We start from the raw sequence: 15,551 nt of genomic DNA, 5'->3' as shown, positions 1-15,551 counted from the left end.
AGGAGATGGGAGAGGGCAGAGAGAGAAGCGATGATGTCATCCACAAACCTTTAACTCCTTCAGCTCCACTAGAGGAAGAATCTCCACTGACAGCTGAGAGGAGGGCCAGAGAAATAATAATAATACATTTCTTCAGTGCGCACTTCCAAGAAATTTAACGCCCACCCCTCACCCGCCAAATAATGAGACCATAACCCTGAATTACATGTCAGTACAGTTTTTATAGATGTGCTGAAAGTATTTTTTCAGAACAGTGTCAGTCAATAAATCAATAAACCTTGAATCAGACCCAGAGGCGTCTCGAAGCGAGTTTCACAACCACTAAAAGTTTGGATAGAAACAAATGCTAAGAAGTGAAACTCACCTGCTTCACCTAGTGGTCGTCTGTCAGCACTGCAGCTGCTTTAAGTCACCCAGCCGTCGTTCATAACATTTTTTATTACAGTTGTGTGTTTTTTGAATAACAACTATTATATTTGATGTTAAGATTTTTATTTAATGTTGAATTAATTGTAATGACGATGTTTTCACTGCGAAAGAAAAAAAAAGGCGACAGTCCCTCTATCAAGGTTAACAGAACACACACGGTTCATTCTAAAATGAGGTCAAATCGCGTTAGTTTAGTTTTATGGGATCGAATCAAATGGTCTCTGTCTTATTTGCATCTCAAATGTCACCGAGGTTCAGGAATAGTTGAGGTTTTGTTTTTAAACAGTGAAATCGTGACCAATAGAGTAAGTGAAGTAGGCGTTATGTAATTTCCAACAATACGCGAATGCACCTCTCTGATTGCGTCTGCGCGAATCGTGTGCCCCGGAAGTGAGTGGCTTGTTTTTGGTTTGTGTCAGCAGCGGCAGAAGATTTTAAAAGTGACTTTTCCTCCCCTGGATGAGATTTGCTGCTCGGGGTCGGAGCTGCGATGTTTCCTTCCACTAGATGAACCGACTCGTGTGAGTGAGTGAGTCAGTGATCCGCTGACATCCGGGTCCCGGTGCTGCTGTTTGAGGCGGCTAACGACTAGCCACCTAGCTCGCTGGTTGGCCAGTTGTGGTGGTTGTCAACATGGACCCCGCGGCGCTGGAGCTCGATGCGGTCAAATTCGCCAAAACAGCCGTGACGTTTGACCAGAGAGGCAAATATAACGAGGCTGTCTTTTATTATAAGGTAAGCAGTTTAACGTTGTATGACTTGAGAAACACTGCCGATGTCAGTGCGATCTTCAGCTCGTTGAACTTCATTCAACTCAAAAACAAGTACTCAGAAGACACTCTGAGGGTGGAGAGATTTCCTTGTGTCATTGTTGTCAAGATGTCACACAGAAGAAGGGCAAAATACGGATAAAAGATCAGATGCCGCTTCAACTTGTGAAGCCCATTGCATCGTTCTTTGTTTTGCTTCCGGTTCAGTGTTGAGCAGATGACGTCAGACTGATTGCCCTGATGTTTGTGTTCAGGAGGCTGCTCAGGCCCTGCTCTACGCCGGCATGGCGGGCTCCAAGCTGGACGGCATCCAGAACAAGGTCAGCGAGTACCTGGACCGAGTGGAGGCTCTCCATAACGCCAGTAGGTGGAGACGGCCTCAGCTTTCACCTCATGTTCCTCACTGTCACACAAGCAGGAGCATCACACTCACAGCACAGCAGCATTATTTGCCATCAGGGCTGAACATTCATGAGGGGCTTCGTCATGGTTTGTTTTCTGCGAAGGTCCACAGAGCTTTGCTCTACTTCCTGATGGCAAACTGAAAGTAAACAGCACGCACTTCTATGTCTACTGGAATCCAGTCTGACCAGTCACGACGGCTGACTCACAACCACATACAGATAAACAAAGAGACAACCTTTGTCATGAGTCTAAAGTTGCTTTCAATGTGTTTTGTAGTTTTATTTCCTGGGATCAGGGTTGTGAGTGTGTTTGAATGTTCACCCCAGGCCAGGCTCAGGCCATCGACCCTCTCAAGTCGCGGCAACAGCTGGACCTGGAACGCGCCCACTTCTTGGTCACGCAGGCCTTCGAGGAGGACGAGAAGGGGAATGACGAGGAGGCGGTGGAGCTGTACACCCAGGCGGTGGAGCTGTGCATCCAGACGGTGCGACTCTCCTCCCAGTGAGCTGTTTGACCCTCAGCCAGCCAGCCAGCGCTCCCAGCTCACCTCCATCTCTCTGACTCTCTCTCCCCAATCCCAACAGTGCAATGAGACGTCAGACCAGGCGCTGCAGGTCAAGCTGAAGCAGCTGGCTCGCCAGGCGCTAGACAGGTCCACCTTCATCCTGATCCACAGTCTTCCTCACAGTATCGCTGTTTCTGTGCCGCGTACCATCCACCATCTCCTTCCACCGTAATCCTGCAGGGCCGAAGGTCTGAAAGAGTCGCAGTCCAGGTCTGCAGCAGGCCAGAGTCAGGACAGAACCGGGTCGTTCGGGCCTAAAGCCAGCGCTGCCGGAGGCTCGGACCGCCCGCTGCGACAGTTCTTCCCCCTGGGAGCGGACTTCTCCCTCAGCGATCGCTCACAGCCGGTGCGAGCGGTGCAGTCCAGCGAGCCGCAGGGCCAGCGCTACTCCTCCGAGGAGATCGAGGTGCTCAGGTCAGTCTGCACACCAGGAGGAAAGAATACTGGAAACTTTGCTGCCCTCTGATGATGACGTGCGGCAACTACATGCAACTAGAAACTCTGGTTGTTTCCTCTTCTATGTCTGCAACCTTCCTGCTGCTCCGTGAACTGGCCGCCTCTGCGACTTCCAGGAGCACGTCGACAATCAACAGCATCGCCTACGTCCCCTTCATGAGCGTCGACTTGCGGGAGAGATTCGCCTTCCCCATCCCCTTCTCGTGAGTCTGTGCCAGCGGGAACTTTCACCACAGCCACAACTCGTCTGTGTCTAAAATTCTTTTATAAATTATTGTTAATTATTGATTCCTCTCCTCCAGGGACAAATGTGGGAAGCTGGCGTTGGCGCCCAAACAGAAAGCCATCTTCTCCCGCTGGGTGCGACCGGACGAGATCTGCCACAACCCCACCATGATCATGTCGGTGTCCAGCTTCAGCATCAAGCAGGTGGGACTAATTCTCCCCAGGCAAGCCCTTTACCTGCTGGATGTGGTGTGACGTCTCGCTGCTGTTCCTGTCTTGTCCAGACGGTGGTGTCTGACTGCTCCTTCGTGGCGTCGCTGGCCATCAGCGCTGCCTACGAGAGCCGCTACAAGAAGAAGCTCATCACCAGGTGGGCAACTTTGCTATTGTTGTTTTTACTATTTACTGAGATCATATGTGACCATCAGTGTCAGATTGAAATAGCAGTCAAACGTGTTGTCAATCATTTTCTTTATTTATTTTGCACACAAAAAAGGTCACACTTATACTGGATGTATATTTGAAGTGCACGCAGTGATTATGGAGGCTCAGTGTGTCTACTGGTGGACGTCACTGTTCATTTTGACAGGAAAATGTTTTTTAATTTAATCATCTAAATTGCTTTAGTTTTAGTCCAGTTTTAGTAGACGAAGTATCATCATCATTTTAGTCGACTAAAACGACAGTCGATTTAGTCCATTCCTGATGTATCTTCGCATCACAAGTGTTTTATTTTCTTTCACATCAAATGTGAAGTGCATCCAGTCCAGTCACTTCTTCCTCCCCACTGTTGACATTTAATCTCAAACTACTCTGGACCAGATCATCTCACTTCCAGACCACGCTGCTTTTTTTTTTTTTTTTTTTTCCCATGTCCGGTCTGGCCATAATGACAAGCAGAAGTGTCTCTGAATGTCTATGATGCCTGACAGTTTTTATTCTCAGAGGTAGATCTTGAGAGTGTGAGCCACATGGGTCGTTTCAGGAGCTACCTCTTGAGTGGTTTTATTATAATATCATTGGTGACATTCTGGCCATGACCGGACTGAGGGAGGGATAGTTGGGGGGGTGAGAAGAAAGTAGAGAGGGGAAATGAGTGTGGGGTGGGGGGAGAGGTGATGAGAGGGATAGAGAGAGAGGAGTAGAGGAGGCAACTGGCAACAATGTACAATTATTGTGTTAAAAGAGAACAAAACAGATCGTAAATTTGCATAGCTAATTGTCAAATACTGGGTTTATTCAAATGATAACCTGATTAATCTAAGGAGAGAAAGAAAGAGAAAATATATTTATAGATATATACATACCTATACCCACATATATACACATATATAGAGATATATATAGACCACGCTGCTCTGATTGGTTTTCTTCCCCACTCCTCCCACCACTTTCTGAATCCACATTTCTTTCCACAAACGAAATGAGTTCTGATTGGATCTCATCTCTGGCAGACATTTTTCTCTCATATTTGTTAGTTGACGAAGATATCAATACACCTCGTTATCGTCTTGGTCCTTGTGAATGAATTTCTATTTAGTCATCGTCTCGTTTTAGTCAGAAAAAAAAGGTTGTTGTCGGCAAACATGACAAACATTTTTTGTCAACAAAATGAACACTGGTGAACACACACAACAAATAGAATATATAACAATTAGGCCCTGACTCTGTGTGTGTGTGTGTGTGTGTGTGTGTGTGTGTTTCAGTGTCATCTACCCCCAGAACAGACAGGGCCGTCCAGAGTACAACCCCTGTGGCAAATACATGATCAAGCTCCACATCAACGGCGTTCCCAGGAAGGTAACAGAGGAGCCGCGGTCATGTGATCAGTTTTCTCAACCGCAAAAAGAGGAGAAAAAAAATCTCCAGGAAGCAGTGTTTTTTTTAGCCCTCTGTTTGCAGCCTCCCACTAAAACTGACACGTCGTTGGACCTTTGAGGGAGTGTCAGAGGGCGGAGCCAGCACTCAGCTGGGGGTGTAGGCACTTTTTGTGACATCACAAAGGGCTGTATGTCCTCTCTGTCTTAAGAGTGGAGTGACAGTTTGACTGCAGGATGTGTTGTTGCTTAGGGGAATTAGCAGGTGTAGAAGACGGATGGATGGATGGATGCGCTCCAGATGGTTTGGCGCCCTCTGCTGGTGGCCCCCCCTCACTACTCACTGCTGGCTCTGTGTGGTTGGTCAGGTGATCATCGACGACTACCTGCCAGTGGACCACAACGGCGAGCTGCTGTGCTCCTACTCCAGCAACAGGAACGAGCTGTGGGTGTCTCTGGTGGAGAAGGCCTACATGAAGGTGATGGGAGGATACGACTTCCCAGGATCCAACTCGGTGAGGCTGAGGAACCAGGAGAACCAGGAGAGCCAGACTGTGGCCTGATCGACTGAGTTTTTTTTTCTTTCTTCTGCTTGGCAGAACATCGACCTGCACGCACTCACCGGCTGGATCCCTGAACGCATCGCCATGCACTCAGACAACCACTCCTTCAGCAAGGACGACACCTTCCGCATGCTCTTCCAGAGGTGAAGGCCACACTAGCCAACCCTGAACCTGGGTGTCTGCTCACACCTCTTCTTCTCGTCCTTCTCTCATCATCTCCTCTCCCTCTCCTCCTCCTCTTCCTTCTGCCTCCCACCCGGCCAGATTTCATCGAGGTGAAGTCCTGGTCACCACGGCCACAGGTGTGATGACGGAGGAGGAGGGTGAGCGCTGGGGTCTGGTGCCCACTCACGCCTATGCTGTCCTGGACGTCAGAGAGTTCAAAGTCAGTCACTTTCACCTGGCAGCGGCCTTCAAAATTCTTCACAACCTAAAACATTGTCTTCAGTAGCAGAGATCAACTGTCTTGACCTGGTGTGTGTCCGGTGTGTCCGGTGCAGGGAATGCGTTTCCTGCAGCTGAAGAATCCCTGGAGCCACCTGCGCTGGAGGGGGCGCTACAGCGAGCGGGACGACAAGAACTGGACCCCCGACCTCCTCAAGTTCCTCAACTTTGACCCCAAGATGGCTCAGAAGATCGACAACGGTAGCTGGAGCTGCGACTGGGCTCTGTGGGAATGCTGCGCTGTGATTGGTGACGGCAGGGTTCTGCTTCCCCCCCCGCCACAGGTGTCTTCTGGATGGCCTGGGAGGACCTGTGTCAATACTATGATGTCATCTACCTGAGCTGGAATCCAGCGCTGTTCAAGGAGTCATCCTGCATCCACAGGTGAGCCACTGACTCACTGACTCACTGACTGACTGACTCAATCACTGACTGACTACCTCACTGACTCACTGACTGACTCTCTGACTCGCTCTTTCCTCCGGCTCCTCTGAATGTCTGAAGCTCCACCTCTCCTGTCGCTCTCTGTTGTTCTGCAGTACCTGGGATGGAAGACAGGGGCCAGTCAAGGACGTGTACAGCCTGGCCAACAATCCTCAATACAAGCTGGAGGTGCAGAGTCCAGCAGGGGGCGCTGCTGTGTGGGTGCTGCTCACCAGACACATCACAGACAAGGTGAAGATGGAAAGATGATTCCGATGTTTGGCTCTCCTGCTGCTGCTGCCGCCACATGACTTCAGTCACATGACCTTAGTCGAGCATGTTTCTTCTTCCTGCAGGATGATTTTGCCCAGAACAAGGAGTTCATCACCCTGGTGGTCTACAAGACGGAGGGGAAGAAGGTCTACTACCCAGGTGGGATGTTCGTCTGCCACTAACCAGTCCCTGTTTAAAGATAAAGCAGCCTCCACTGACCAGCCCCTCCCCCTCCTTCCCTCCTCCCCGTCCTCCCCCACACAGCCGACCCCCCTCCCTACATCGACGGTATCCGCATCAACAGCCCCCACTACCTGACCAAGATCAGGCTGAGCAGCGCCGGGAGCCACACCTTCACCCTGGTGGTGTCGCAGTACGAGAAGCAGAACACCATCAACTACACACTGAGGGTGAGCTGATGCCTGTCTGTCTGTCTGTCTGTTTACTGTCTCACTGCTGAGGGTGAGCAGCTCCTCTCTCACCTCTCAACTGTCTCTCAGCTCGTTGATGGAAACACCACCATCAGTTCGAGCCAGCGGCCACTGAGCTGTCTCACTGCTCTGCTGTCTCACTGCTCTGCTGTTTCACTGCTCTACTGTTTCACTGCTCTACTGTCTCACTGCTCAGCAGTCTCACTGCTCTACTGTCTCACTGCTCAGCTGTCTCACTGCTCCACTGTCTCGCTGCTCTGCTGTCTCACTGCTCCACTGTCTCACTGCTCTACTGTCTCACATCTCCACTGTCTCACTGCTCTACTGTCTCACTGCTCTGCTGTCTCACAACTCCACTGTCTCACTGCTCTACTGTCTCACTGCTCCAGTGACACCTCAGTGACATCACCCTGCTGTCTCTCTGCAGGTTTACTCTGGCTGTAAATTCACCTTCTCCAAGATCCCCAACCCCTTCACCCACACCAAAAGGGTAAGTTGTCTGTCTGTCTGTCTGTCTGTCCTCACAGTCCCCCCCTCACCCTCACCCTTTCACCCCCACCTCCTCTGTGTCTCCAGATCAATGGCCAGTGGAAGGGCGCCACCGCAGGCGGCTGTGGGAACTACAAGGAGTCGTACCGGAACAACCCGATGTACCAGGTGAACCTGGAGCGGTCGGGTCCACTGCTGGTCGAGCTGCGAGGCTCCAGGTGAGGGATGACCAGCGCTTCATCAGCTGCATGTGTGTCTGTCTGTCTGTCTGCTGGTTGGTCAGGCCGCTCTCACACTCATCACTCTCTTCACTGTGTGTGTGTGTGTGTGTGTGTGTGTGTGTGTGTGTGTGTGTGTGTGTGTGTGTGTGTGTGTGTGTGTGTGTGTGTGTGTGTGCAGGCAGTACAGTGTGGGCTTCGAGATGGTCACTGTGTCGACTGTCGGAGATCCAGGACCTGCTGCCTTCCAGAAGAAGAGCAGCGGCGACTACAGGTGAGGAGGAGGGGGGGCGGGGGGGGTCGCCTGTGCACAGTGTGTCTTTGGGCCTGTAGGGGGCGACGCACACACCGTGCACACTAACATGCAACATTTTTCTCCCCCCACTGCGTGACGGTAATGTGAGCGAGATAAAATGTGGCGCCGACGCTTGAACAACAGCAGTTTGTGTGAGTGCAGTTATAAAACGCGAGCAGAGGAACAAAGATAAAGACATTTTCCAGCCACATAATCATCAGCTGTGGCTGGTCATGAGAGGAAACATATTAGACAGGAACCAATAATTCCATTCTGCCTCTTATACAATTACTGTGCATGGCTGCTGGGTGCTGGAGGCGGGGCTTAAAGCGCTTGATTGGCAGGATTCTGCAGAACTGCACTGGGGCCACAAAATCCATGTAAACAGCACCAAAAGCAGTGCATCTTCTCCACAGGGGGGCGCAGAGGTGAGAAGCAGTGGAAATGTTTGTAGTGGGCGGTGTGTAGTGGGGAGAGGTGGGGGTGTTTGGAGAGAGGTGTGCCTCTTCCTTTGGCGTGAGATGGTAGAAAGCCAATGTGCATGTTGTCTGACAACAACAGAAAGAAAGTTTCCCGTCAGAAATGACCTAATAATATCTGACCAAGCGCAATTTACCCTTCCGACTCCTCAGGTGCCTCATTTCTGGCCGTTTTTGAAGCCTGCATATCATTAGCGCTAAAGCCTTTGTGGACACGACGCAAAAGTGGCGGAAATGAATGACACAAACTCACCACAAAACACACCGCAATTTACCGCTGCGCTCCGTTCTTTGTGGATCTGGCCCCGTGGTTTTACTGCTGTGAATAAGATGTTTGGGAATCAGGTGAGGAGTCTGACCTGTGCTGCACCTGAAATTGAACTGTTTTTTTTGGGGTTTTTTTTAATTTACAAAAAGTAAAAGTCAACTATGGCTCAGTTTTGTGTTATTGACCAGAATGTGCAGCCCTGCTTGGTGAAGTGAATCACAGCTGCTTGCCGTTTCTAATCTCCACATTAGGATGATTAAAATAGACCAAAGAGTTTCATGCTTTGATCCAGCAGCAAACTGTTGACCTCGAGGTTTCAAACGACGGCTAAAAACGTCCCTGCGAGTTGTTTTTTATAATGGAGTCGAGTAGAATAGAAGCCTTTATTAATCCCACAGTGGGAAAATTGCTTCGCTACAGCAACGGTATCGTGCAAAATAGGTGGAAAATTCTATTCATTAAAAAGAAATAAAGGTTGTGTTGTGGAAAAGAGCAAAGATACCGATGCAGAAACACTGAGTAAATAAGCAATTTAATGAACACAAAGTAAATGATCGGAGCTCCGAGGCACAAACACAGTACAACCAACAGAACAGATGCAACAAGTACAAGAGCTCGTATGAATGCGAGTGCAAGTGCAACGAGACAAGGAAGATGAAGGTCTTTTATACAGTGGACTACATGTGCACTACTTGTGGTCACTACATGATGGCCACATGGCTATACTATGACTCTAACAGATTACATGCGCTACTGGTGATCATATAACACATGCTAAAACAGAATAAAGAAAACCGGATCGAGTTTAGCTGAAAAGTAACCAACAGGTGTGAGGTCAGTGCCGTGTTTCTGCAAAAGAACAGAAGTCATGCATCCTTCTCTCTCGTCAACAGCCTGAACGAGCGGTTTTGTGGGGTCGGGGACGCCCAAAGTGGGAGGCGACTGCAGGGCCTTTTTCATGGCCGTAAACGCGTGTTCAGCCGCTTCGGACCAGGCGAACTGAGATGACATGGTCATGCCTGTTTTGTGAATGAGCTCCCTCATTGGCTTCTCGAGGACAGAAAAATCTGGAACAAAATTTCTACAATACCCACAAAGGCCCAAAAAGGACATCAGCTGTTTCTTTGTGCGCGGCTCGGGAAAAGATGAGATGGCTCCGATACGCTTCTGGGAGAGCGTACGGCCTTGGCCCGATAACACATGGCCCAAAAATGTGACAGTGTTCTGGCAGTACTGCATTTTGTGTAGGCTCGCTTTGTGGCCCTCGGCTGCGAGATGTTTGAGCAGGCTGACTGAATCAGCACGGCATTGCTCCTCCGTCTGGGCTGCGATCAACAAATCATCCACGTGCTGCAGCAGCGCGGAGCCTTTGGACAGCTGTAGGGAGGCCAGGCTGTCTCGGAGGGCTGCATTAAAGATTGTGGGTGATTCACAGTAGCCTTGACACAGCCTTGCCGTTGAACTCGAAAGCAAACCAAAACCGGCTGTCCGGGTCAACAGGAACGCTGAAAAAGGCATTGGGCAGGTCAACAACTGTGAACCACGTTGCATCAGTCGGAATTTGTGACAAAATCGTGTGCGGGTTGGGCACGTTCGGTGCCCTGGCGTGGACAGCAGCGTTACCTGCTCTCAAATCTTGAACAAACCTCCAGTCATCACGTCGAGGAGGAACTCTGGCCTTGTTGACAGGGAACATGGGCGTGCGCACTGGCGAGTCCGGGCATGGGACGATGACACCTGCTTCGAGGAGAGAGTCAAAACCAGGAGTGATTCCTTCAACAGCTTCAGGCTTCAGCGGATATTACACTTTTGGGTGTGATCTTCACCGGTTCGGCACCGTTGATCAGTCCCACGTCGTACTTGTGTGCGGCCCGCAGTGAGGAGGGAACCTCGCTCAGTTCCTCGGGCAGCTGCGATGTGTCAGTGAAACATGTAAGACTCTGGTTGTTTCTGTCGCCACCATGTTCGTCTGCTAGATGCAGGGAGCGAAGAGCCGATGTTTCCAGTGAAAAGTCAGTTTTGTGAACATTCAGGGAGGGCGAGTAAAAACACCCCCCGTTCGTCTGGGTGCCAGTCTTTGGTCGACAGGCATTCAGTCAAAAAGGGACCGAGGTCCTTCCACTCATCGTCTGGACCCTTGGAGAGTGAAATGTGTGGGGTGGACCCACGGACAGAAAAAAAAAGCACTCTGCTCTGGTGTGAGTGTAACAGAGGAAACGCATCGTTGGGGGCCCCAAAACAACGTAGAAACAACAAGGCCATCATTCACGCTTGAAAAAAAACTCACTCTCAAACACACTGTTTCTTTCATTCGTCACACCGGCTGTGCAGTGCAAATTGGGAGCCTTCATGAAGTGAGCATCACCCGGCACCTTATCTTTAGCCGCCGCTATCAATTCTTCTGAGGCCTCGAAGGGAAGCAGCCACTGACAGACATGCAAGAGAGGCTTAGGAATTTGAGCCAAGGTCGAGGAAGATAACGACCTGGCAACAATCAACCCGTGGGGGGTGGAGATGAGATTCATGCCCAGGGCTCGGAAGCAAATCTCTTCCCAACAGATTCATCCGACACACTTCTGACAATACGAAGCTGTGTTTAATTTGTTTTTGTGATGCGCATGTCTCGTCGCTGTAGTCAATGCAAGTGAGTGGAGTGGTGAGAGGCTCTCTCGTCTTCATTCCAGCCGCCCCGACAGAATAAACGTATCTTCCACTTTTCTTCCACTGTGGAAGTTCCTCTGCGCGGATGAGCGACAACGTTGCTCCGCTGTCGGCTAGAAAAGTGATCTCTTTATTCACGAGTCTAAGAGTGACACGTGGCAGTTTCTCAAAAGGAGCCTGGCTGTACAATGTGTGCGTAGGTGGGAGAGCAGTGTCAAGATGCACTAACCTGCTGATGGTGCTTAAAATCCGATCACGTAAATCAACATCAGAAACTGTGTCAGTGTCGATGCGGCCTTCACTGTCAGATTCAGAGCAAACATCCGAATGTAAAATATTGTCAGAATGAAAACTAACATCGCAATGTGAATCAGTGTGTGTTTCAGCAGGGCAAGGGAAGTTAGAGGGGACAGCAAGCGTTTCTTCATTGCCAGAAGTGTGTGTGTGTGTGTGTGTGTGTGTGTGTGTGTGTGTGTGTGTGTGTGTGTGTGTGTGTGTGTGTGTGTGTGTGTGTGTGTGTGTGTGTGTGTGTGTGTCACTTCCCTGCGAAAACGCTGTAGGCCGAGGCTCCGTCTCGCCGGACCCATGCCGTGTCCCCCACTCCACCTCCTCTTCCTCAGCTGCTCTGGGTTGGATCCTCTCCGGACCGTTCTCGCCGGCCCCTTCTGGACCCTCTTTTCCGGCCCTCGCGATCGCTCTCTCGGCTGCGGTGGGCATGGTTCAGCGCGCGGCGTCTTCCTTTGTCCAGGCAGTCTCTGGCCCAGTGGCCCATTCGGCCGCAGATGTGGCACGCCCCTTTTTCGCCTCTGTCTCCGCTGGTCGCCCTTCGACGGTTGTCGTCGTTCCTGTAGGGCCGTCTCGCCGTGTCAGCGAGGTGCTTCATCATGGTGAGGGAGGCCCACTTTATCTTCTTGTCCTCTGCATCGTTGGCCTCCTGCAGAAGCCTCTCAGCGTGCACTGCATGGCATTGGACCTCCGTCAGCCGGGCATCTTCGATCCCCACGCAGCTTCTGTTAACTGCTTTGGCGATCTGGGGACGCAGCCCTCGTCTGAAAGCAGCGGTGAGGCTGTGCTCCCATGGGCTGGCAACAGCGCCAATTGCTTCCCGTGGTGTTATGCCTGAGAACTCGTTGAACACTTCAGTTAGACGGTCGAGATATTTGTCGACGGTCTCACCTTGCAGTTGCTTGCACGTGGTCACTTTGGAGGTGTCGCACTTGCGGGGAAACTGGGCTTCGATGTGCTCTATCAGAGCTTCAACGGCCCGCCTGTAGTGGCGGTTTTCTGGATCCGTCCAGCCGGGCTTCACCATTCTGTCGTCCCCAACAAGCTTCTCTCGTATCTTACCATACGCAACCGGTCCCACCTTCTGGGACAGGAAACGTCTCAGCTCAGCGAAGGTGGGTGAAAACTCTTTGCAGAAAGCTTCGAGGGCTTCCGCAAACTTTTCTCCACTTGCCTCGAGAGGCGTGAGGAACGCCACGGTGCCCGCCAGGTCCGCTTCCGTCCAGGGGCGGAAGACGTGGCAGGGTTCCCCCTGCGGGCCCATCACTTGAACCATCGGCATTTGATGAGTCTGTGCGGCCATGTGTGACCTGGTGTTCGGCGGCTCGGTGTTGATCACCTTTCTCGGTTTCCTCTCTTTCTTCAGCTCTCTTCTCGCTTCTTCCACCTCCTCCTCGGTCGGGGAGTCACCTCCTTCGGTGTCTGAGCCTGGTGTGTGGTCGGGCTCTGGTGCAGGAGCCGTCGGAGGAGCTGACGGAGGTGCTGTCGCCTCCCCCTGGGCTCCTTCTCCTTTTTCCAGTGACGATCTTGCCGTGGCTGGCCGTTTGGTTGACGGCAGTCCTGATGAACGCGGCGACGCTGCGGCGTCGGTGCTGGAGTGCGCAGGGTTGTACGGTGGTAGCGTTGGAGGAGGACAGGCGGGAGGAGGGAAGACAGGCAGGTCCGGGGGAGGGCCCCTCGGGCCTGGAAGAGAAGGATACAGACGATTGGGTGCATTTGAATGTTGGTGTACGAGCGGCTGTTTTCCCGTCTCCTTTTCTCCCTCCTCTGGGGAGTGTGTGCGAGTGTGTGTATCTTCTGCCTTTATCTCTGTCACCCCTGTGCTCCAGCGCAGAGCGCTGCTCACACGTTTCTTAATTTGCCTCCTTTCACTGACCTCTGCTTCAGCTTTCCAGTATGAAAAGCATCTTTCGTGGTCTTTGATTATTTGAGTGTCACATCTGTTCTGTGTTCTCCTCTTTGCAACCTTTCCCGCTGCTATTTTTAATCTACACCCGAGGTTTCTCAATTCCTCCATACTCAGTGATCCCCCTGCTGGGAAATCGTACTTTTCAACCCATATATCCAACATATCAAGACAATCCGGACCATATTTCTTTCGCATGTCGTCCACAATTGGCCCCCCCTGTGGAGCAGCAGCCACCTTGCTCTGATTCTTCCCCATTGGTCAAGACCTCACTCCTCGACTATTTCAAAAGAAAACCAGTCAGAAAATACACAGGCGTGCCTGTGCACCCCTTTTCTTACTAAGGCGTAAAAAGGCGGAGAAACACTCACCCCCTCGGTGATAACTCACCAAAAGCTTTCCAGCTCACCTGTTGAGTGGAAACTCAGTGTTGATGCGAAACCAACACCTACCCTACAGAAACGTTTGACCTCGTCCTGCAAATGGGACCGCTTGTAGACGACAAATGAAAAAACTACTGGTCACCGATATTTCTGAGAAAGGAACAATTACTTCTCACCCGATTTCCGAATCAGCACTCTCTCTCCCGGTTCGTTTGGATAGACGTGAAGCCGATCAGATTCACTCCTAGACGCCGTTCCTCTCGTCTCTGAATGCTTGGTTCGAGGTAGAGGCGGCAGGAGGAGTTTCCTCCGTTCCTGGTGCGCGACGTCCCGGAGTTTCACTGACGGGTCTCCAGCTATCCTGTTCGTGACGCCAAATTGTTGTGGGAAAAGAGCAAAGATACCGATGCAGAAATACTGAGTAAATAAGCAATCTAATGAACAGAAAATAAAAGATCGGAGCTCCGAGGCACAAACACAGTACAACCAACAGAACAGATGCAACAAGCGCAACAGCTCAAATGAATGCGAGTGCTAGTGCAACGAGACAAGGAAGATGAAGGTCTTTTATACAGTGGACCGGGAGGGGACGAGATAAGGAGAAAAGGAGGAGGAGAAGAGAGGCAAACAAAACAACGAATATAAGACTCGCGGAACAAATTCACAGCTCATGTCCTGCACAGGGGAATCATGAGATTCGGGGACAAAGGACCCCATAGAGTGACTAGGCACGACGGATGAGCACACGAGTGGCAGCACATACAACAAAGTGAATACGATGTGCACGTGTACATGTCACTACATGATGGCCACACGGCTATACTATGACTCTGATTACATGCGCTACTAGTGATCAAATAACACATGCTAAAACAGAATAAAGAATAACACAAGAATACTTATTTTCCATTACAGGTTGCCTTCACTTGTGAATGTCTCCGTGGTGCATGGCAGCGCTCAGTCCTTCCGAACCTTCTGTGGTCAAGTGTCTGATCTTCTGTTTCCTCCTCCTGCCACCTGCAGATGCGGCTTCTGCTACATGGAGCTGGATCACGTCCCAGCAGGCCTCTACAACCTGGTCCCCACCACCTTCCTGCCCAAGCAGGAGGGCCCCTTCTTCTTGGACTTCTTCAGCACGTCACCCCTGAAGGTCTCCCAGCTCCAGTGAGGCCCGAAGGGACCTTTCTTTGGACACAAAGGATAAAACGTGCGAGAAGCTGGAGTGCAGCTGGCACCAGCGGGAGTTCCTCCAGTGAGGAACCGTGGAGTGAGAAGTGGACTTGAAGGACCTGCCTCCGTGTCTCCCGGGCGTTCAGCCACAAATCAAACTCGCAACTATTGATGAGCAGAGACGGAGAGCCCTCGATAATCCTGCAGCTGTCAAAAAACTAAAACAACCCAAAGATTAAAATGATTCCACTTTGTTCAGATAACAATTCAACATAAAGCGAGTCAAGACGATGAAGCCGTTTTCTTTATTTATTTAATGAATGTGACTTTGTGACAATAATTGTAAAGCACAAACGTTTGTGTTTGTCCTCCGACAAGACAACAAGGAATGTTTGAAATGTTTGAATGTTTTCAAAATTGCTTTTTGTTTTGCATGGAAACAAGGTGGCCAAGTCATGATTCTGATTGATCACACTGATAAAAAACTGAAATTGACACAGGAAGCATGAAATATCACTGTAAATGTGTACCGACAAAACAGCTTCATAAATAAACGGATTCATATTTTATAAATGGAATCATTTGTTTCTCATTTA

The 15,551-nt window shown here is 50.6% G+C and overlaps 1 protein-coding gene across 1 annotated transcript; it reads left to right on the top strand.

Moving 5' to 3' along the window:
• Window positions 1-788: 788 nt before the first annotated feature.
• Window positions 789-15,533, top strand: capn7 (calpain 7). The gene is made up of 21 exons (XM_076028476.1): window positions 789-1,164; window positions 1,454-1,562; window positions 1,931-2,088; window positions 2,189-2,256; window positions 2,350-2,583; window positions 2,742-2,828; window positions 2,928-3,054; window positions 3,135-3,220; window positions 4,557-4,650; window positions 5,036-5,182; window positions 5,267-5,373; window positions 5,495-5,615; window positions 5,731-5,875; window positions 5,959-6,058; window positions 6,214-6,349; window positions 6,454-6,529; window positions 6,635-6,780; window positions 7,229-7,291; window positions 7,378-7,508; window positions 7,690-7,782; window positions 14,809-15,533. The coding sequence occupies exons 1-21, from the start codon at window positions 1,063-1,065 to the stop codon at window positions 14,951-14,953; spliced, it is 2,475 nt and encodes an 824-aa protein (XP_075884591.1). The 5' UTR covers window positions 789-1,062; the 3' UTR covers window positions 14,954-15,533.
• The last annotated feature ends 18 nt before the right edge of the window (window positions 15,534-15,551 follow it).

This window comes from Nelusetta ayraudi, unplaced genomic scaffold (assembly GCF_046127955.1).
Source record: "Nelusetta ayraudi isolate G7.1 ecotype Tasmania unplaced genomic scaffold, CSIRO-AGI_Nayr_v1 ptg000003l, whole genome shotgun sequence".
NCBI lineage: Eukaryota > Metazoa > Chordata > Actinopteri > Tetraodontiformes > Monacanthidae > Nelusetta > Nelusetta ayraudi.
The sequence above is the reverse complement of the archived record's forward strand: the minus strand, read 5'-3'. Positions and strand labels throughout refer to the sequence as shown.

Coding starts and splice junctions, on each gene's coding strand:
- capn7 (XM_076028476.1), top strand. CDS start 1,063: ATGGACCCCGCGGCGCTGGAGCTCGATGCGGTCAAATTCGCCAAAACA. Junction 2,089..2,188: donor TGGAGCTGTGCATCCAGACG/GTGCGACTCTCC, acceptor CAATCCCAACAG/TGCAATGAGACGTCAGACCA. Junction 6,350..6,453: donor CCAGACACATCACAGACAAG/GTGAAGATGGAA, acceptor TTCTTCCTGCAG/GATGATTTTGCCCAGAACAA.